The sequence below is a fragment of the Arvicanthis niloticus genome, chromosome 13 (genome assembly GCF_011762505.2).
Source record: "Arvicanthis niloticus isolate mArvNil1 chromosome 13, mArvNil1.pat.X, whole genome shotgun sequence".
Classification (NCBI taxonomy): Eukaryota; Metazoa; Chordata; class Mammalia; order Rodentia; family Muridae; genus Arvicanthis; species Arvicanthis niloticus.
The window spans coordinates 66264729-66285300 of NC_047670.1; the positions used below are offsets into that span (position 1 = coordinate 66264729).

General features: G+C 39.8%; 1 protein-coding gene across 3 annotated transcripts in view; it reads left to right on the forward strand.

Moving 5' to 3' along the window:
- Lrrk2 (leucine rich repeat kinase 2) overlaps positions 1 to 20572 on the forward strand; it is a 136873-nt gene that overhangs the window by 65584 nt on the left and 50717 nt on the right. For all 3 annotated transcript variants that reach the window (XM_076911930.1, XM_034517385.2, XM_076911929.1), the window contains exons 26-36: positions 1263 to 1356; positions 3553 to 3739; positions 4806 to 4987; positions 6480 to 6709; positions 6986 to 7113; positions 9036 to 9254; positions 12463 to 12664; positions 14142 to 14230; positions 17016 to 17203; positions 18036 to 18190; positions 19568 to 19714. In XM_076911930.1, coding sequence (XP_076768045.1) covers positions 1263 to 1356; positions 3553 to 3739; positions 4806 to 4987; positions 6480 to 6709; positions 6986 to 7113; positions 9036 to 9254; positions 12463 to 12664; positions 14142 to 14230; positions 17016 to 17203; positions 18036 to 18190; positions 19568 to 19714 — 1821 coding nt within the window. The remainder of the gene's footprint in view (positions 1 to 1262; positions 1357 to 3552; positions 3740 to 4805; positions 4988 to 6479; positions 6710 to 6985; positions 7114 to 9035; positions 9255 to 12462; positions 12665 to 14141; positions 14231 to 17015; positions 17204 to 18035; positions 18191 to 19567; positions 19715 to 20572) is intronic.

Here is a 20572-nt window from a genome sequence, read left to right on the forward strand (position 1 = left end):
TGGGTGTAAGGATATGTATTTAGAGTGCAGTTAGAAATTATACTGGTTTAGGAAAATGGCAATCATAGGTTCCCCTCTTAGTTACATGACTCTATTACTTATCCATGACTGTCTAGGCTTATAAGACCAGGTTTGATTTTCTTCTGTTGATTGGGCCTTAAATCCAATTAGAGAGCTTGGAGTTCCCGGCAAGATATCAGTGCCATTACTGCACATTTAGGTAGACCCTTACATCCGCTTGGTGATTGTAGGCTTCACTGCTAGGTAGGACTACTGACTTCCCCCTTGGATGGTTGCATTTCATCTTCCACTGCTATGAAAGCTAGTTCTCAAGGAGGGCCCCTTTTGTGTCAAATCCAGCTAGGATTCTCCAAGTCATGTGTCCAAAGAACTTTATGTCTTCAGCAGTGGGCTGGCAGCAGGAATAGGCTATATTGGTTTGGTGGTCTCTTAGACTACCCTGACCAATAACTCAAAAGGAGGTTTCCTTGAGTTAGATAGCCTATAACTCTTGAGGAAGTTGTTATCATTCTAAGTAGCATTACTTCATTTAAGCATATTCTCTCTCTCTCTCTCTCTCTCTCTCTCTCTCTCTCTCTCTCTCTCTCTCTCTCTCCCAGTGTTGTTCAAGGTGGTGGATATAGGCCTAATCTCATTCTTCTACTTGTGCTTATCTTGTTTTCCCGCATCATTTATTGAAGATACTCTTTTCACCAGTGTGAATTTCTGGCATTTTTTATCAAATATTAGATGGCAGTGGTGATGTGCACACATGTTTGGGTTTTCTGTTTTGTTCCATTGAGCTGCATGTCTGTTTTTGTGCCAGCACAATGCAGTTTTAATTACTATGGCTTTGTCATGTAGTCCATGTCATCTAGAATGGCAGTCCTTCCTGCATTCTCCCTCCCACCAGGATTGTTTTGGCTCTCTGGAGTCTTATCTGGTTCTATATAAATGTTAGGATTTTTTTTTTCCATTTCTGTAAAGAATGTTGCCAGGATCTTGATTAGGATTGCGCTGAATCTGTAATTGCTTTTGGTAGAATAGTTATCGTTACAATATTAATTCTGCTAATCTATGAGCATGAGTAGCCTTATCTTATTATTCAGTGGCCCCACTGTTATAAAGTAAAATTGTTTTATACTCTTACTATGAAAATGTTACCTACACAAGTGGTACATTACTGGAAACTGTGCATACAAGTTTATCAGAAAGCTTGTGAAGATGAGTGATATGTCCATTATCTTGTTTTATTCCTTCAGCTGCAATGCCTGCCTTACCTTCTTCCATAACGAGCTTAAAATTGTCTCAAAACTCTTTCAAGTGCATTCCAGAAGCGATTTTCAGTCTTCCTCAGTAAGTCCATTGTTATTTCCCTTTCAAACAAAATGAGCTGTGGCATCACTTTTAGAAGCAATGGTTGATGTGAGCATATATATTATTCAGTTATAAGCACACTACACATTTAAAAGAACTCAATTCTCTTTTTTTGTATATGGAGTTTGATTTGTTTTACTGGACAAAAGATACATCTCTTTAACCTTTGCAGTAACTTCTCATACTTTTGTATATGAATAATCTCAATAATTAAGTATTTATTGCATTCTATAACCATGATGTTGGCTGGATGTCTGCCAGATGTTTGTTCATTTCTTTTGGGCTTTAGCTGATCAGAGGGATTCATTTGTTGCCTGAACACTAGTAACTGAAATTACATCTGTTTCAGTAATGTTTTCTGTGAAGGTTAGGGGTGTAGTTCCACATCTGGACAGTGATGTGGCTGGGGTTTGAGGACTTGTTAATTTCATCAAACACAAAACCATCAAGAATTAATTCAGTGTCAAGTGTGCTGTCATTTTAAGAACTGTTTTGCTCATGCATTATAAAAATATCAGTTTGTATGTATACATATGCATATCATAGACAAGTAGCAACCACCACCAAATCACAGAGAAGGTTAGACAAACACATTAGTTCAAATCTAACTTTGCAAAACCCCACTCCCTGTTCTAATCGTTCCCCATGGACCTTCTCTTTAATCTTACGAATCATTTTACGCAATAACTTCTGCTATCACTTCTTTTTTAAAATCTTACTTGGGAAATGAAACATCTCCCTGGAAGTCATAATTCATCTATGTTGATGGGCTTAACTTCAGAGTTTCAGTTCTTACATCTTAGCTTCTATTAAACAAATGTGATCTCATGTTTTAAATATAATCCCCAAATCTATTCAGATAATTTACAAGGAAACAATGTGACACAAAGATGACTTCTTCTTATGGAACTAACCCTTTAATCCAGCTCCTGATTTCATCAACACCACCCTCGGGCACACATCTCCAGACTTTATTCACATGTTTTACATCGTCTCTTGTTTTATAAGTGCACACATAGTTGTCCAGGTAGAGTCCTCACTGCACTCAAAGAGCTACTGCCTTGGAAAAACCTAGTGACTCAAGTCCATTGCTGGTTAGACTAATGAATGTAATGTCTAAAACAGCCAAATTGTTCTTCCAGTTTTCATGTACTTTTCTATGGCAACTAGTACAATATATAGTACATGTTTTAGAAGAACACAGGCATTGCTTTGTAGACACAGACTCTTTCTTGTTAGGTAGGTGATGCTGCTGTGTGAGTTTAGAATTCATTCATTAAGCTTTAAATACACTGAGTGGAAGGGATGAGTGTATATATAAAAACCCATGTAAATTTATGCCTGCCTTTTATTCTCTCCACACATGTGTACTCATGAATACTGAGGTTGTCTGAAAAGTTGAGAAACTCTGCCTTGTGAAAGCAAATGGGTTTCATGGCATGCTTATTCATGCTGGCTCCCATACATACTAAGACTAGCTGGTAAAATGGAGTGCTCACCTCTCTAGTGACTAATTCTAGAGCAGACCCTGAAAATGAGTGAAAGCCATTCATGGGAGTGGGGTTAGTGGGAACTGCACTATAGAGGAAGTAATATCTCAATGTTTATTTGTGTATTTGTTAGTCATAATTTCTCAATTCCCACGAGCATTTTGAGAGATAACTTTATGGTCCAAAGGGAAATTGGACCCCAATTTTTTTCTTTCTTTAAAACTTTAATATATATATATATATATATATATATATATATATATATATATATATTAAATATGGAGTACCAAGTGAGCCTTTTTTTATATGAATATCATGTAATATTCAAGGGCTAATGGATCTGTCACTTCAAGCAGTTTTTTTTTTCTTTTTGCTGAAAACATCCCAAATCCTGTCTTATAATTAAAAAAATACACAGTACATGGCCATCGTCTTTGTCATCCAAAGGGAATATGACAAATTTTGTTTCTGATAATCCTTATTCACTCACATCTCTACTATAGAGAAAAAGGGCCTTGCCTTCTAAGTACCTTATGAATATACAATCTCAAATTTATGCCTGTATGTAATCAATGCAGCTTTAAATTCATTTCCAATTCTCAGTCTGGTAAATTTCCCAGTGATATTATTTTGTGTTCTTCAAAAACTTTTACTCTGCTTTCAATGGGACATCATGTCGTTCCAGCTTGCGGTCCTTGGATATGAGCCATAACAACATTGAATATCTGCCGGGACCTGCACACTGGAAGTCTCTGAACTTAAGGGAACTCATTTTTAGCAAGAATCAGATCAGCACCTTAGACTTGAGTGAAAACCCACACATATGGTCAAGAGTAGAGAAACTGCATCTCTCTCATAATAAACTGAAAGAGGTGAGAAGTTATCTTTGTTTTAAGTTACCAGAAGCTTGAGAACGAATTTCAGTTTGTGTTATCACAATTATTTTAAAACTCTGTTGATATTTCTTATTTTGAAAGTAAGGTTTGATTTTACTCTGAGGTAAGTGGGTATAGTCAAAGCTCAATTTCCAACAAGCAAACCCCAAATACTCTTGTTTTATATTTTTAAAGAAGTGTTACATATGAGTGTGTGTTTTAGGGTTTTATTGTTGTGAAGAGAAACCATGACCAAGGCAACTGTTATAAAAAGTGAACATTTAACTGGGGCTGGCTTACAGTTTCAGAGGTTTGATCCATTATCATCATGGCAGGAAACATGGCAGGACTCAGCCAGACATGGTGCTGAAGGAGAGGAGAGTTCTACATCTTGATCCGAAGGCAGTCAGGAGGAGGGTCTCTATTCAGATAGGGCAGAGCCTGAGCATAGGAATCCTCACAGCCTGCCTATACAGAGATATACTTCCTCCAACAAGGCCACACACCTCCTCCGATAAGGCCACGCCTCCTAATGGTGACACTCCCTATGGCAAAGCATTCAAACACATGAATTGACTGGGGGAGGGAGACTCAAACCTATTCAAACTGCCTGTCTTAGTCAGGGCTTCTACTCCTGTACAAACATCATGACCAAGAAGCAAGTTAGGGAGGAAAGAGTTTATTCAGCTTACACTTCCACTTTGCTGTTCATCACCAAAGGAAGTCAGGACTGGAACTCAAGCAGGTCAGGAAGCAGGAGCTGATGCAGAGGCCATGGAGGGGTGTTACTTACTGGCTTGTTTAGTTTGCTTTCTTATAGCACATGCACACGCATACACATTTCAATACATTTGATATAATAAAAATGATAAATGACTCAGATGAGAGTAAGTTTTTTAATATACTTTTTGCTTGTTTTTGAAGAATGAATATTGAAAACTGATGGCTCTGTGGGGTCCTGGTGGGATCTCAGAGCCTTTCCTGTTCACTATTGTCTTGTGTCCTAGCTGTGCACACTGGTTCCCTCCCACCAATGGGTTTTATCCTTGTCTGCTTTGTTAAGATTCCTCCAGAAATTGGCTGTCTTGAAAATCTGACATCTCTTGATGTCAGTTACAACTTGGAACTGAGGTCTTTTCCAAATGAAATGGGAAAGTTAAGCAAAATATGGGATCTCCCCTTGGATGGACTGCATCTGAATTTTGACTTTAAACACGTAGGATGCAAAGCCAAAGACATCATAAGGTCAGCTGACTTCATTCTCTTTGTTCTCTGCTAAATTTGCCCTGCCTTTCCCATCTGTGATTTTGATGGCCACACAGTAACACTTTAAGGAAAAGGAATAGACTATTTAACATGTGTGTCCCACATGCTTTTCATTTAATGAATGTGTTTATATGCAGCTGCTGCAAAGGTTTTTGTAATTCCCCGTGGTACAAGTGAGGGACTTCCTCAGCACCTAGAGGTGAGGTTGGGTATCTGTCTCCAACCTGCCTCTCCCTTAGTCACTATTAACCTTTGATCCTGCTTCACTCATTGACTAGTCGGGGTCTCTTTCTGAGCCTGGATCTAGCCAGGTTTCCCTGGAGCTCTCCTATCTCTGTCTCCTGAAGCCTGGAATTGCAGGCAGACTGCCATATCTAGCCTGACTTTTGAGTGGGTACTGGGCTCCTGGACCGGGGTCCTCATAGAGACAAGCACTTACCCACTGAGTGTCCTCCCTCCCTAATGTTTCCTTTCGATCGTCTCATCGGGGAACTATACAGATGTCTTCAGTTGGCACCAATTAGGCAATATTCTTTAAAGTTCTCTTATGACACAGTTTGGTTTCTAATTTAAAAAGAGGCCATGGGTTGAAAGAGAACAAGGAAGGGTATGTGAGAAGGTTTGGAAAAGTAAGGAAGAAATGATCTGATTATATTATAATCTCAAAAGATAAAGCCATTAGAATGAGGCAATACCTAGCATAGTTTCAAATGTATTTTTCTATATCCATTATATTTTAAAAACTACTTATATCTATAAAATTTAAGTGTGGCTTCTCTTGATCCATCATCCAGCACATTGATTTAGTTTTAGTTTTTACATTAAGTTTACTTAGAATAGCAATGTTGAAATTATTTGATATTTTAATAGCTTATATAGTTAAAATGAACAAACAACAACCTTGTGTTCTTGTATTCATGACTGATGACTGATGACAATATATCTCTGTATCACAATGCCATATATAAATATCTATTTTGTATTATACTTACAATATATGCACATATATAAACACATATACGTACATACGTGCATATAACACAATCCAAGCTGCCTCGTTATCAAACCTTCATTAAAACAGGGTTTGATTTATACACATCTTTGATTCTATGCCATTGTAAAGCTTCAATTTTATAATGGTTAAGACATTCCTTGTACCGTTTAAACAACCTCCCACATACACACTTGTACATGTATCTTTGTGCACATTGTGTTTTAATAGATATTGCAAGTAGGTTTGGGGATTTTGATTATTTCTGGTGATGGGATAACATGCCACAATTATTAATGCTACAAACTATTATCTGAAATCACTAATAGAACATGTGCACTGATTACATGCCAGAAGTCATGTGTCTCTTTGGTTCTAGACCTTTACAGTTTCACGTTTGTGTTTATGTATTATCTGTGGAATAACTTAGGCCCCCAGCATACTGCCCGGTAGGCTGCTATGTGGCTTCTCTCGATCCAGGTTTCTACAACAACGTCTGAAAAAGGCGGTGCCCTATAACCGAATGAAGCTCATGATTGTGGGAAATACGGGGAGTGGCAAGACCACTTTGCTGCAACAACTCATGAAAATGAAGAAATCAGAACTTGGCACGCCGGGCGCCACGGTCGGCATAGACGTTCGAGACTGGTCCATCCAAATACGAGGCAAAAGGAAAAAGGACCTTGTTCTAAATGTGTGGGATTTTGCAGGTACTTAAGACATCGTCTTTGCTTTCGTTTTGAATAGAAATTTTAAAACAGAGTTTCATTTTGCCCTCGTCACCAGCATGGACACTCCACAGAGAGCAGTGCCGGCACCCAGCAGAGTGATTGCTTGATTGGCAGCTAATTGTCGTTCTCAAAGCTGTCATGGGAACGCTGTCTGTTGTTTGCTCTCTTCTCAAGGATTTGTTGTGTCCCTTCATCATTTCATAATGAGTCCTACCCACTCCGGGGAAGACTCGAACCTCTGATATCTTCTTTTAGGTCGTGAGGAATTCTACAGCACTCACCCCCACTTCATGACCCAGAGAGCTCTGTACCTGGCTGTCTATGATCTCAGCAAGGGGCAGGCAGAAGTGGATGCCATGAAGCCCTGGCTCTTCAATATCAAGGTGATCTCTTCTAATCACATGCAGCCAGAGTGGGAAGTGTGATTATGGATCGCTATTGTATACTATGCTTCTGTTTTGTTGTTGTTGTTTGTTGTTTATTGCTTTTTGTTTTTTGGGGGTTTTGCTTTGTTTATTTTTTGTTTGTGGGTTTTTTTTTTTTTTTTTTTTTTTGAGGCTGATTCTCACTATGTATCCCTGGCTGCCCTGGAACCCTCTATGAATGATCAGGAGGCCCTAGATTCACAGGGATCTGCCTGCCTCTAATTTTTGAGCATTGAGTTTAAAGGTGTGTCCTTCCACTTTGTTATAAAGTGTTATATCTAAAAACAAAACAAAACAAAAAATAACCAGTTCCTCCAATTGTTTTGAATGTTTTTTCTCCTTCCCTTCCTCACTCCTCCCTTCCTTCCTCCCTCCCTCTCCCTTTTCTTTCGCCTCTCCGTTTCCCTCTCTCTCTCTCTCTCTTTTTCTTTATTTTTCGTTAGAAGCATTCAGAGTTTGAGTAAAGATTTGGAAGGGGGAATCCCACACAGTTGCATGTCACTAGGCTCTGAAGTCCTTTTACAATGTAAAATCTGAGAGCATAGACACACAACTAAATTTGATCACACTGCTTTGTTAAGTGACATCCCAACTTCCTTCAACTTAAAATGCAACACACCAAACATACTCTGCACACGGCCAGTATATTTCCAGTGACCTTTTAGTCGAAAGTGTTCAGATCCTGCCTCTTGACCAGCCCCAGACTGTTCGTCTCCTGTCTTTGGTCTCTCTGTTTTACTATTTCTTTAATGTCTACTTGCCACACTGCTGACAGCTATTCCTTTAAATACGACCTTTTGAACTGAGATTGCAGTAAGATTCCCTGTGCATGCTGTCTGTTGTCTCAGGGAACTCTTCTGGGAGTAAAGTCCTCAGAAAGGTTTGCACCAGGAAGGACATCTGGGAACAAGATTTGGTAGGTCATGGGTTGTGTCTGGTAATTTGGATCTTCCTAAAACACGTCTTTTCTTGACATTATCATAGTTCACACAGAAACTTAGGCAAATATTAAAGTGGCAATACGGCTTTCTTCTGTGGTTTATGCCTTCCATTCTCCAAATGGAATGACTTTTAAGTAAGTTTAGAGTGTAAAATCCACAGCTAAAGAAAGAAGTGGAAGCAGTTTTGGGCTGCTTTGACGTAGCTTGAAGTTTACTGGATGTTCATTTTATTTAGAAGCGCAGCTTGCAAACAACTTGCTTTGAGCAAACATTAAAATAAAAGAAAGAATATATTATCATGGTTATGTGGGACTCTGGAAGCGGTAAGAGCTGGACTGTAAAGGATATAATAATAATCTTTAAATTGTGTTATGATTATCATTTTATTTAGGTTTAAGGGAATAATCTCAGTTGCCATTTGATTTGCTGCTGTAACAGCATTCCCAAGCCGGAGTGGTTTACAAATTGCAGAGATTTCTCTCATACAGTTCTGGAGGGAGGGAAGTCGAGCACCTTAGGGCTGGAATCTTCGAGGCCATTCTTGATATGTCATTTCACAGTTGGGAGGCAGAAAGGCAAGCGTGCGCATGCTCAATGGCAAAGGGACGCAGAGGGGGCCTAACTTATCAGTTACTAGGTATCATTTCCTGTGAGGACAGTCAGTCTCTTCCTTGGGCCCTACCCTTTTGAGTTAAGCCTCTCATACGGCTCCCATCTCAAGACGCTGCTGTGTCACAGGATTGCATTTCAAGACATATCTTTTGCGGGAATATTCACACAGCAGCAAGGAAAGACAGCTGTTATTATCTGGCGCCGAAGTCCTTGAGTCTGTCATTGCTACACAGCGGCATTTCATACATAGCAGATTTCAGCAGAAATGTAACCAGGAAAGATTTTTTTCCCCCGGAAACAGGAAGTGTCTTGTCTCTGTTCCCTTAGGCTCGTGCCTCTTCCTCCCCAGTGATTCTGGTGGGCACACACTTGGATGTTTCTGATGAGAAGCAGCGTAAAGCCTGCATAAGCAAAATCACGAAGGAACTCCTAAATAAGCGAGGATTCCCCACCATCCGGGACTACCACTTTGTGAATGCCACCGAGGAGTCGGATGCGCTGGCAAAGCTTCGGAAAACCATCATAAACGAGAGCCTTAATTTCAAGGTGGGAGGATGTGCGCCCCCTACAGGCTACTAGGTGGTCAAGGCGGGCGAGTGTGTGCCTCTTGCGGGCTGCTAGATAAATAAGCCTTTTTCTCTTTGTCACATTATGCTGCTGCTTAGAAATGTCAGAAACCTTGAGGAGAGAGCAATTATCTCGAAATTGTAGGCTTTTTTCCCCATAGCTCAAAACGATGAAAGTACTTTCATTTTAAAATTATTTATTTATGCCACACTTCATTAATAATTCATAGAAGTGGGAATAAAAATAACTAGAGGATCCTGAGAAAAAAAGGAGAAGAATGTTGTCAGGACACTGAGAAAATCATCCAGACGCCCGGCCTCCCAGCTTCCTTCTCCAGGGGTTCCATCCAGAGGCTAAATGAGGTGCCTGGGCCTCCTGTCCTCTGTGACACCCTGTGACACCCGGTCCTATCTAACACAGAAGTTCTCAACCTCCCTAATGCTGCGGACCCTTTAACACATGTTGTGATGGGACCCCCAAATCATAAAATTGTCCTTGTTGCTACTTCGTAACTGTACTACCTTTAAAAGTCATAATGTAAATATCTGTGTTTTCCAATCATCTTGGGTGACCACTGTGAAAGTGTTATCTTGGAGGGGTCGCGTGAAAGGATCATTTGATCCCTGTCCCCAGATGGGCCACGACCCAAAGATTGAGAACCTCTGCTTTAGGACCTTCCTTTGAGAGCCCCTGTTTTGCTTGTATCTTGATCAATCTGTGTGGTTCCTTCATAATTCTGATTCTGATGGTTTCAATATTTTCTATTCTAATCTTTACCTCTTAACGTTGCCAGTAGCTAAGACCCCCGATTGGTTTTCAGCAATCTTTAAATAATTACCTAACTCGTATATGCTAGGTTTCATCGTAAGACTTGTGTTTTAAATTCCTGACACTCTCTTTGATAAACCACATGTTTAGGAAAATATTGATAATTGGGTCACCAGGAAGAGTGTTTCCTTTCCAGGACTCACAGGAAGGGAATATGGTTGAACTTTCACTTTCTAAAAAAAAAAGCTCTAGGTGTTTCAGCACCGCAAACACAATGAAAGTCTCTCTGTTGGTTCTGGAGATGCTAGAATGTAACCCGTTTGGCCTGCGTGTCCCAGAGAAATTACCTTCCGGGCCACATGTAGTCTCAAAACAGCTCCAATTTGGGTGCTGAATGATAAGCTTTCATGGTTCACGACCTCGCCCTGTCAGTCCAGCTTTGTCACACCCTCGCAGGTTCTGGTCCTCTCAGAAATGGGTTTGTCTCTGTAGTGCCTCTGCGGCTGTAATTGCACCTGAAGAACATCTTTGTTTCTTGGAGCATTTTTCCCCCTTTTGCCGTTGTTACTAGAGCATATATCAGGTATTTAAAATTCCATTTCAGAAGATGAGTTTGTTGTAAAAGCCTGAAATTGGTTGCAGCAAGCCTGTAAGAAAGGTGCTTGGATCGGTGGTGTGGGCTGCTGCTGCTGTAGGGAGGTGACCCGGTCAGTAATCCAGGTTCAAACTACGCTGAGACAACTGCAGGTTATCCCTGTCAATCAGTGAGGCCAGATTCCTTCTATGTATGTATAAGCCTTTCAGACAACTCTGTATGGAGAAGCAAAACATGCTTCCAGGAATGGCAGTATTATTAAAAAGGAATGCGTATTGCTAATGGCTTCCTCATTAGGCATGCTGGTTTGAGCATGCGCTGGCTTGCTTGGGTGGTTCTTGCAGAGAGAGGTGAATGAGCCCACATTTCTGGGACCTTGTTTCTGGTTGACTCTTGCAACCTTTCTTCAAGGGGCAGCTTTGAATCTATTAGAGAGCAGCCAGTCCCACCTCATTTGTGTTTTCCTTTCAACTTGACTCTCTCCCAATCTTTCCTTGTATTTACAAATATATACCTGTGCTCTTTAGAAGGGCTTTTGATTTTCTTCCCTACATCAGCCCAGTAATTAATTTGTTACCAAGGTGAAAGGAGAAAGGTCAACAATGCAGTCGGTTTGAACCACATCTTTTTCGATTCTCTGCAGCCCATTGTCTGAGCAGGCATCTTTTTACTGCCTGGTACCTGCCCTTCAGGAGCCCTCCCTCACTTGATTTGCTTCCTGTGAGACATTCACTTGTTTCTATAGGTCTGTTTCCTTCCTAAGCTTAAAACATAATCTTGGAATTGAAGTTTATGTCGTCTTAATTTTTGAGTAATGAAGAGAAAACATGATGGTTAGTAGGATTATGGATTGTTTTCTGGGACAAGGGTCATATATTCCTGAATAACTGTTATGGAATATGGAAGCAATAGTTCTGGGTTCTGGAAACAAAGCTCTTGATGCAGTTAGGAAGGAGGGAGTCACAATTTTGTGCTTATGTGTCACGGGAAGACCCAGTCTTTAGAGCCTAAGAATTCAAGTAGAATTCTGTTGGGTGGAACGCATGTGGGCATCTTATGGATCCAGACACGGGAAGAGGTTGCCCCCTGGTGGTAGTCAGAGAAAGTTGGCTGCTATTTTTAGAGTTGCGTTTCCCTTTAAAACTAGATTTTTCAAGGGAGAAAAAAATGCCTAAAAAGGATATCTGCTGAAGAAACTATTATTATCTCAAGACCCTCATTTAAAAATCTCGCTCTCTATCTCATCGACTGCTGAAGACAAAGGGATTTTTGTCATACTGAGATCACCAACATTTAAATTAATCTCATTTTCCAGAGTTTAAGGTTCCATGAGGAAACAACTTGGTGAGGAGATTTCATGTTTCCAGGTCTAACTCTTGATATATACATTTCACTAGTCCAATACTTGTGGATATTTCTCAGAAAGAAATATCCCAATGCTCTCATAACAGACTAATGTCTTACTCCTACCTGGGTGCTTTGCGTATAAACTCAGCACATTATGAAATGAGATCATTCATTCTCGGTTGGTTTTATTTGCCCTTGTTTTTGAAATAGAATTTATGTATTACTAGATAACTATTTCCATGCTATTTTATTCACAGATTTTTTCTTCCAAATTGACTCTATGTCCATAATTTTCTTACTTTAATTTCATCTTCTATTCATTACCATTTAGATAGGTTTCACATCATGTTTAAATTTTATTTAAAAAAAAAAAAAAACACGTTCACTGTGTAAAAACTGTTATGGCTGAATTTACCATGTAATCCATCTGTGATTTAAATAGATTTTTTTTACACCTTGTCATTTGTAATTTCATAGATCCGAGATCAGCCCGTGGTTGGGCAGCTAATTCCAGATTGCTACGTAGAACTGGAGAAAATCATTTTATCAGAGCGTAAAGCCGTGCCAACTGAGTTTCCTGTAATTAACCGGAAACACTTATTACAACTAGTGAAAGAACATCAGCTGCAGCTGGACGAGAACGAGCTCCCTCATGCTGTTCATTTCCTGAATGAGTCAGGTTTGTATGCTCGTTCTGGATTCTGGTTTTCAGTGCTGTGTCATGACTATTTGAAGAGATATCTGAATCTTGTGTATAATCCATATTTAAAATTTAAGAGAACGTCAACAAAATCCTTAAACAGGTCACGAATGGATTTTATCTTTTGTAAGGCCACCATGCATATGAACATTGAATCATATACCACATCCTTAAACAAGTATACTTAGAGGTCTACCAGAGTCTGACATATCCAGAGGCAGATGCTTACAGCTAACCATTGATCTGATCAAGGGTTCCCAATGGAGAAGTTAGAGAGAAGACTGAAGGAGCTGAAAGGGTTGGTGGCCCCAAAAGTAGAGCAACAATACCAACCAACTAGAGCTCCCCAGAATCTAAACCATCAGCCTGGGAGCACATAGGGAGGGACCCATGACTCCAGCTGTATATGTAGGGGAGGATGGCATTGTCGGGCATAGGTGGGAGAGGAGATCCTTGGTCCCATGAGGGCTGAACACCAAGTGGGGAGAAATTCGAGGATGGGGAGGTAGGAGTGGGGGCTGAGGGTGGCGGCACACCCTCATGGAAGCAGGAGGAGGGGGGATGGGATAAGGGGTTCCTGGGGGGTGGGAGGGTGGAGTAAGGGGATAAAATCTGAAATGTAAATATAATATCCAATAAAAATATCATTCATCTTAATTTAAAACAACAACAACAACAAAAACAAACAAACAAAAAAGAAATGTTCTAAGGACAAAGTAAGAAAGAATCCTTGTGTGGGAATGAAGGAAGACTTAGGTTCTGGGACCCAGATTTAGTATTATGAGACACCAGACATACCACGCAACAATGTAACAGTGTCCTTTCATAGTGACACATGTTTGTGTGAAAGCTGCTTTTATATAGGAATTATCAGTGCTGTGGTGCCCTGAGCCACTTTAGGCAGCAGAAGGTGTGATGTAAGCTGTCTCTGTTGCTTAGTCTTTGATCACAGTGAACCATCTCAGCACACTGCACCTGCATGCCATGTCCTTAGCTTGCAGAACCTGTCAGTTGATTGTAGTGCCAGAGTAAATGACCAGGAAACTGTTTTTGATCCTTGAATTCTGTTGAATGGAAGAATACCTTCATGAGTCCCTTGCTCCATGATCCTTAAGTCAGATATGGTGAGATATGTGTTGGTTCTTATCTATATGAAAATTAATATATCCATACTATGCATGTAGGAGGTTCAAGAGAATATTGTGAATGTGCCTTTACTCATGTATACTCTTCAGTGCATGCTGGTATTCCAGATACACTTACATATGAACACGTGGTATAGACTGGAAATACTTCCCTTCATACTGTTGGGGCTTTAGACCTGAGGAACGGCAAGTGCAGGCTCTCCAGGGTCGTCCTCTGGGAGATGCTCAGTGTAACCGGCTACACTGGAGTCTCTGGGGCATTGTATTACTCTGCATCCCACTTCTCACTGTTTGATGAATTTTCACTTCAGGAGTTCTTCTGCATTTTCAAGACCCTGCCTTGCAGCTAAGTGACCTGTACTTCGTGGAACCCAAGTGGCTTTGTAAAGTCATGGCACAGGTTGGTGTTTTATTTTTGGGGGGACTAGAAGCAACAGTTGAAGAGCAGAGAAGAGGTTACCCAGAACATTTAGCATTTTAGTGTTTGTGCTCAGAGAGGGCTGGGACTACTGTAAATATAAAGAACGATAGAACACTTTGACAGGGAAGACTGCTAGAAGAGCTTCCTGGAATGGACAGGGATCTGAAAGTTCACAGGTCTTTGTGTCCAAGTCATGGGCAAATATCTGAACCTCAATGGTAAGTTAGGTTGCCGGCTTCATTAAATGAACAAAAGCATCATGAAAAATCTTTAAAGTAAGTACATTATGAATGAACTAGGTTGGTGAGGCTATGAAATCAATCTAAGGCAGGAAAGCCAGACAGGGTAGCCTGTGCTTGGTCATCAGTACTTGGAGGATGGAGGCAGGAGGATGAACAGGCATTCTAGATCATAGCTATGTAGAGAGTTCCAGACCAGCCTGGAATACCTGTAGCCCTGTGGTCAACACAAAATAAAATAATTTAAAGACCATAGAAGATACTTTTTTTTTTTTGAGCTTCAGCTATTTATACTTTTGGAAGCTATGCTGGTGATTTTCTTGTTTCTGTTTCACGTTTAACAAAGAAAATAATTTCTCCTCCCAATAATAGTACATTAGCAATGAGCTTATGTAGAACAGGTACTCACAAAATTGTAGTGAGTCGTTTTTGTTGGGTTGATAGCATCATATTGTCAACCTATTTCTAGATTATAGCTGTACCATCTCAGCTTTGGCAAGTAAAATTTTGTCTGGACATTTCAAGATAGCGTAGGGTCATACAGGGCCACCACAGCTACTGTGTTTCGCTCATTCATGGCTCAGAAGAATGCAGGGACACTGCCTCTAGCTCTTACATTCATTGGCAATTATTTTATTTATGAACATAATTTGCAGCTTTACACGTGGCTCCCCAAGTCTCTAACATGATTATCCGTTTTCATATTGGCTATCTCTCTCCCATTTAAACCATAATGCTAATTGAATTTCTTTAAGCAATCTTAAATAGTAGTGCTTAAATCTATTTAAAGATAAAAAGGGAAGTTATTTTGAGGAGGGAAATCAGCTGAGGCTAAGTCCTATACCCAGACACTGGAGAGAGCATTTCAACATAACTGTAATTGGCATTTAATTGCATTGTGTCTGTTCTAATGGTAGATATATTCAAATTGGTTTCCACATTTCTGCCCAAATGCCACAGATGGCATGAATTGATTATGTATGAAATGGTATCCTGTCTTAGGAGCACAGTCTCTGGATTGAGCACATCTCTTCTATGCATGAACAGTTTTCTTGTGTTTTAAGCTTTTGTGTCTTCTCTTAAATAAGGACAATTATATTTTCTTTCATGTTGTTTCCATAATTTAATGTAAAATAAAGGTAAATGGTAGCCTTATATCTGGTACTGGTTTTACCTGTCTGATAATTTAAGGCATACAATTTTTTTGGGGGGGGGGAATTTAAAAATAACTTCAAGCAATCCAAGAAGGGAATCATGCCAAATATAGAGTCAAATAGAAAGTATGTGTGGGTAAACACATTCATTATCAGGAGAGTGGCCATTTCACCCTGTTGGTTTTGCTTTTTAAAGTCCAGCACCATGGCAGACAGAAACTCTATATAAATAAGAAAAGGCTAATGTTGGTGATAAGTTTCTATTTACTTAACACACATATATAATGTTATTAGAGGGTAGGCTTGTCTTACAGAGTAAGGAATGGGTCCACACCAATTTTCCTTTTAAACAACAGTTAAGGCAAAAGCAATAAAACAAACAAAACACCCCCATGAAAAGAGCAAAAACAAAACCAAAGATCTCCATTTCACCAGAGGAAACTCCCCAAACCAAGTGCAAACCCAAACCAAAGCAGGTTCTTACCACGGCCACAGTAAACCTTCTGAAGATTCTACAGAGTAATCACTACGGACTAAAACTTCATGGAAGCTTTTATTAGCTTAAGTGTAGTGCTAGGATGCCAGTTTAACTGAATTTGGGATCAGGGAGATAGGGTCTCACTCTGTAGTGCAAGCTAGCCTAAAGAACCAACTATGCAGCTCAGGTGGCCTAGAACTCACTGTGTAGCCCAGCCTAGATTTGAACCCACAGCAATAGCCATGCCTTAGCTTTCCAAGTGTTAGGATTGTAGGTGTGAGTCATCATGACTTATTTTTAAGTGAAAAATGAAATCAAGACTTTAAACGATTCAAAGATACTATGGAAGATTTGAAATTTCAGTAAAACGATCATTTAAATTTCTTGTTACCAAAGCAGTGACAGTTATCATTTTTGTTTTTATTGATACATTGAAGTAAAGGGAACAGCGCTTTTAATAACCATGCAAAATTAATAGCAAGGTTGTCTGATAGTCATCTGCAAGAATATATGCTTCTGAACTTGATATCCCACTGGGATTCCAGGCTATCTGGCTGCTGCAGAAATTTGATTTTGCCTTAGTGTTCTAACTAAACAGTGTTATCTCCTTATTTGTACCTAGCAGAGAGTGGGGGGGGGGAGATGGAAAGAGAGAGAGAGAGAGAGAGAGAGAGAGAGAGAGAGAGAGAGAGAGAGAGAGAGAGAGAGAGAGAGAGAGAGAAGAGGGAGAGGAAGAAGAGAGGGATAGGGAGAGGGTGGGAGAGAAGGAGAGGGAGAGGGAGGGAGAGAGGGGGAGGGGGGTAGAGTGTGAGAGAGGGAGTGTGAGGGGGGGGTGTTTATGTTGGAAACATTTAGGAAGTTGAACCTAGTGATTATGAGTTGGAATCTTTCAGATTTTGACAGTGAAAGTGGACAGCTGTCTGAAACATCCTAAGGGCATCATTTCCCGGAGAGATGTGGAAAAATTCCTTTCAAAGAAAAAGCGATTCCCAAAGAACTACATGATGCAGTACTTTAAACTATTAGAAAAATTTCAGATTGCACTGCCAATAGGAGAAGAATATCTGCTGGTTCCAAGCAGGTAAGACAGACCTTAAAAATCCAATAGAAATTGACCAGATGACATTATTTTGGTTGACAAAGTAACTTTTTTTTCTGCAATAAATACTCTAATGTTTAATTTTTAGTTCTGGTAAACTTTCTGGCAACGCATGGCATATATTTTGAAAAAAAGTTGCAGTTGAATAATATTTAAAAAAATAAAGTATTTCATGCATACAATTGCTATTTGGCGTAACACTCAAATTATTTGAAAAAGATTAATGGTAAAGCAGTGTGTGCACATGTGAGTCCATCTCCACTTGGAAATTTAGCAGTTATATAATGTTAGGGAAGTTTAAGTGAATTTCCCCAAGAGGGCATCGTGGGGGAGGACTATATTCTAATTTTGTTTCTAAAGAATTCTCGTATTGCTTTGGAAGTAAATGGGAAATTCTCTAAAGTATTGAGAGTTCAAATTACGTTAATGGATACAGCCAATTCCAAATATAGATATGTAGTTGTTTCTAGGACATGTATTTTTTCAAGTTTTCTGTAATCTTAATATCTGCCTTTGCACTAATTACACTAATATATTAGTGCACAAAGAATTGTTGAGATTTTTTTCGCCATCTGCTTCATCTGTGCATACATTTGAATTGATGAAGTGACCTTCAAATTCTTGATATAGAAGATTGTATGCCAAGAGATTATTATTTTTTAAAATACAATTGTCTGGAGTAGTTATTTCCCTGAGACTGAAGCAGTAGAAATCTCAGGCTACCAGGTACCATGCTTAGGTTACTGGACACCATGCTGAGGCCACCATGCTCCAACTGCCATTGTGGGTTTCTGACAGTGTCTGTCCCTTGCAGCTTATCTGACCACAGGCCAGTGATAGAACTCCCCCACTGTGAGAACTCTGAGATCATCATCCGGCTGTATGAAATGCCATACTTCCCAATGGGATTTTGGTCAAGATTGATTAACCGATTACTTGAAATCTCACCTTTCATGCTTTCTGGACGAGGTATGTACTTGCTAAAGCTACTGTTTGGACAAACCTGAAAGAAGTGTTTAAAGGAGCATGGCATTGCCCAGAATTAGCCTGTTCGGAAGGCAAGTGTGGGTAACATATGAACATGCACCAACTTAGGCGATTTTCTGGAAGAAAAGGTCTTAATTCTTACATTAGATATATTTGCATGAACTGTGAGTATTATACTTCCCAAGTCTTAGGAAATAGGAAACAATACCTTTAAAAGGTGGGGTTTAGTAGGAGCCATTGATTTAAGCACTCAACATACACACACCGTCTTATACAATCACACACATGTACACACAAACACAAACATGTACTCACATGTACACACACATATACACACAAGTACATACACATACACACACCACTCATACAATACACTCATGTATATGCACACATACATACATATACACACATATATACATGTACACACACACATATACACATAAGAACATACCACTCATACACATACACACATGTACACACACATATACACACACTCATAAGTAAATGTACACAGACTCACATGTACACATAAATACACACATTCACATGCATACACACACATGCACACATACACACACGTACACATTCACACGCATATATGTACACATATTCACAGACATATACACACAAGTACACACACTTACACAAATACACACAAACTCTTATACATACACTCTCTGACACACATATACATACACACATATGCACACACACATGTACAAATCAACAAAGAATAATATGGAAATAACCAACATGTAACTAGGGGGCTTTTCCTCGGCATGTATAACAAGTATTGACCTTCTAAGAGAAGAACTCTGATCCCTCTCTTCTGCCCAACTCCCAGGGACTTAGAGAAAGGGGCAAAATTATGTGCATATGGTAAACTTTCATTCCAAAGTAAGAGACATTCTAACACTGCAGGGAAATATTAGGGGGTGTTGGACAAAAGATAACGCAAGTGTTACTGGTTTCTGAAAAACAAACTTGTCTTTTTTGGTATCAGTGAATGAATATAAAGTTAGTTAAAATGCATTTAAAAATTCAAAAATGGTGTTGAGGATTGATTTTAAAAAAATACCCTGAAAACTTACTTATGATTATTTATATATCAGCTATGTCAAACTCCACGTTATGAGCTTGGGCTGTGTATTCGGTATAGAGAAGCAATTAATGTATGTAATTGAAATAGTAAGGGAATATTTTATATTCACTTGTAGAAGGTCTCATAAAAGTTAATGACTGCTCATCTCAAAACAAATATATATTATAGTTACTTAATATGTAAGCAGCAGTTTTTCCTCTTTAGTTAATGAAGCAGTTAGTAATCAGCGATGCCTAAGGATCTCTTTAAATTTTCAGAGAGAGCACTCCGCCCAAACAGAATGTACTGGCGGCATGGCATCTACTTGAATTGGTCTCCAGAAGCTTACTGTCTGGTAGGCTCTGAAGTCTTGGACAATCGGCCAGAGAGTTTCTTGAAAATCACAGTTCCGTCTTGTAGAAAAGGTGAGGAAATTAGTTACATGTTATTCCCCCCACCTCCCTGACGCACAGACATGGAGATCACCTGCTGTCTCAGCTACTTGGGAGGCTGTAGGTAGACACAGAGTCCAGGAAATCAAAACAAATCCACCTCCCCCAATCCAGTAAATATCCAGTTTTGTGACAGTGAGGCTAGTTACACTTTCGCTCTTTGTTTTATTTTGAAAGTTACACTTTAACAGTTTTGGGGATTGGTTGGAGGCAAGATCTTAACCCGGGTCATCCAGAATTTGCTACATAAACCAGCCTAGCCTTGAACTCACAGAGATAGATTCACCTGTCGCTGCCTTTTCAGTGCTGGGACTAAAGGTGGGAACTACCACACCTGGCTAATTTTAAATTTTTATTTGTATGACTTTTACCTGCATCGATCCATTGCTGTGTACCACTTACACCAGCCTGGTGCCTGCTGAGGCTGGAAAGGTGCATTGGAGCTCCCGGAAGTGGAGTCAGAGAGACGGGAATGGAATGTGGGTCCTCTGACAAAAGACAAAAGAGTCATGGGTTTCACCTTGACGTTTTCGCACACACGTCTTTTTATTCTTTCCTGCCATCCTCATCTGTCTCCCTTCTGCCCGTATGCATGCATGTATGTATCTAGATTCTGCAAAAGAGACAGACTATGTGGGTTTTGTTGCTGTGTTTTACACCCACCTTGCCACTCTGCCCTGTTTCCTTTTCCCTCCCTTTGACCCTCTTCTTCGCCTGTGGCCCCATCTGCATCCATGTATTTTCTATAAAGGATATTTTGTATCTAAATATAGATTATGTGAATGAAAGGAAACCGAGGATGTCTGTCTTTCTAGTTTATCTGGCTTAGCA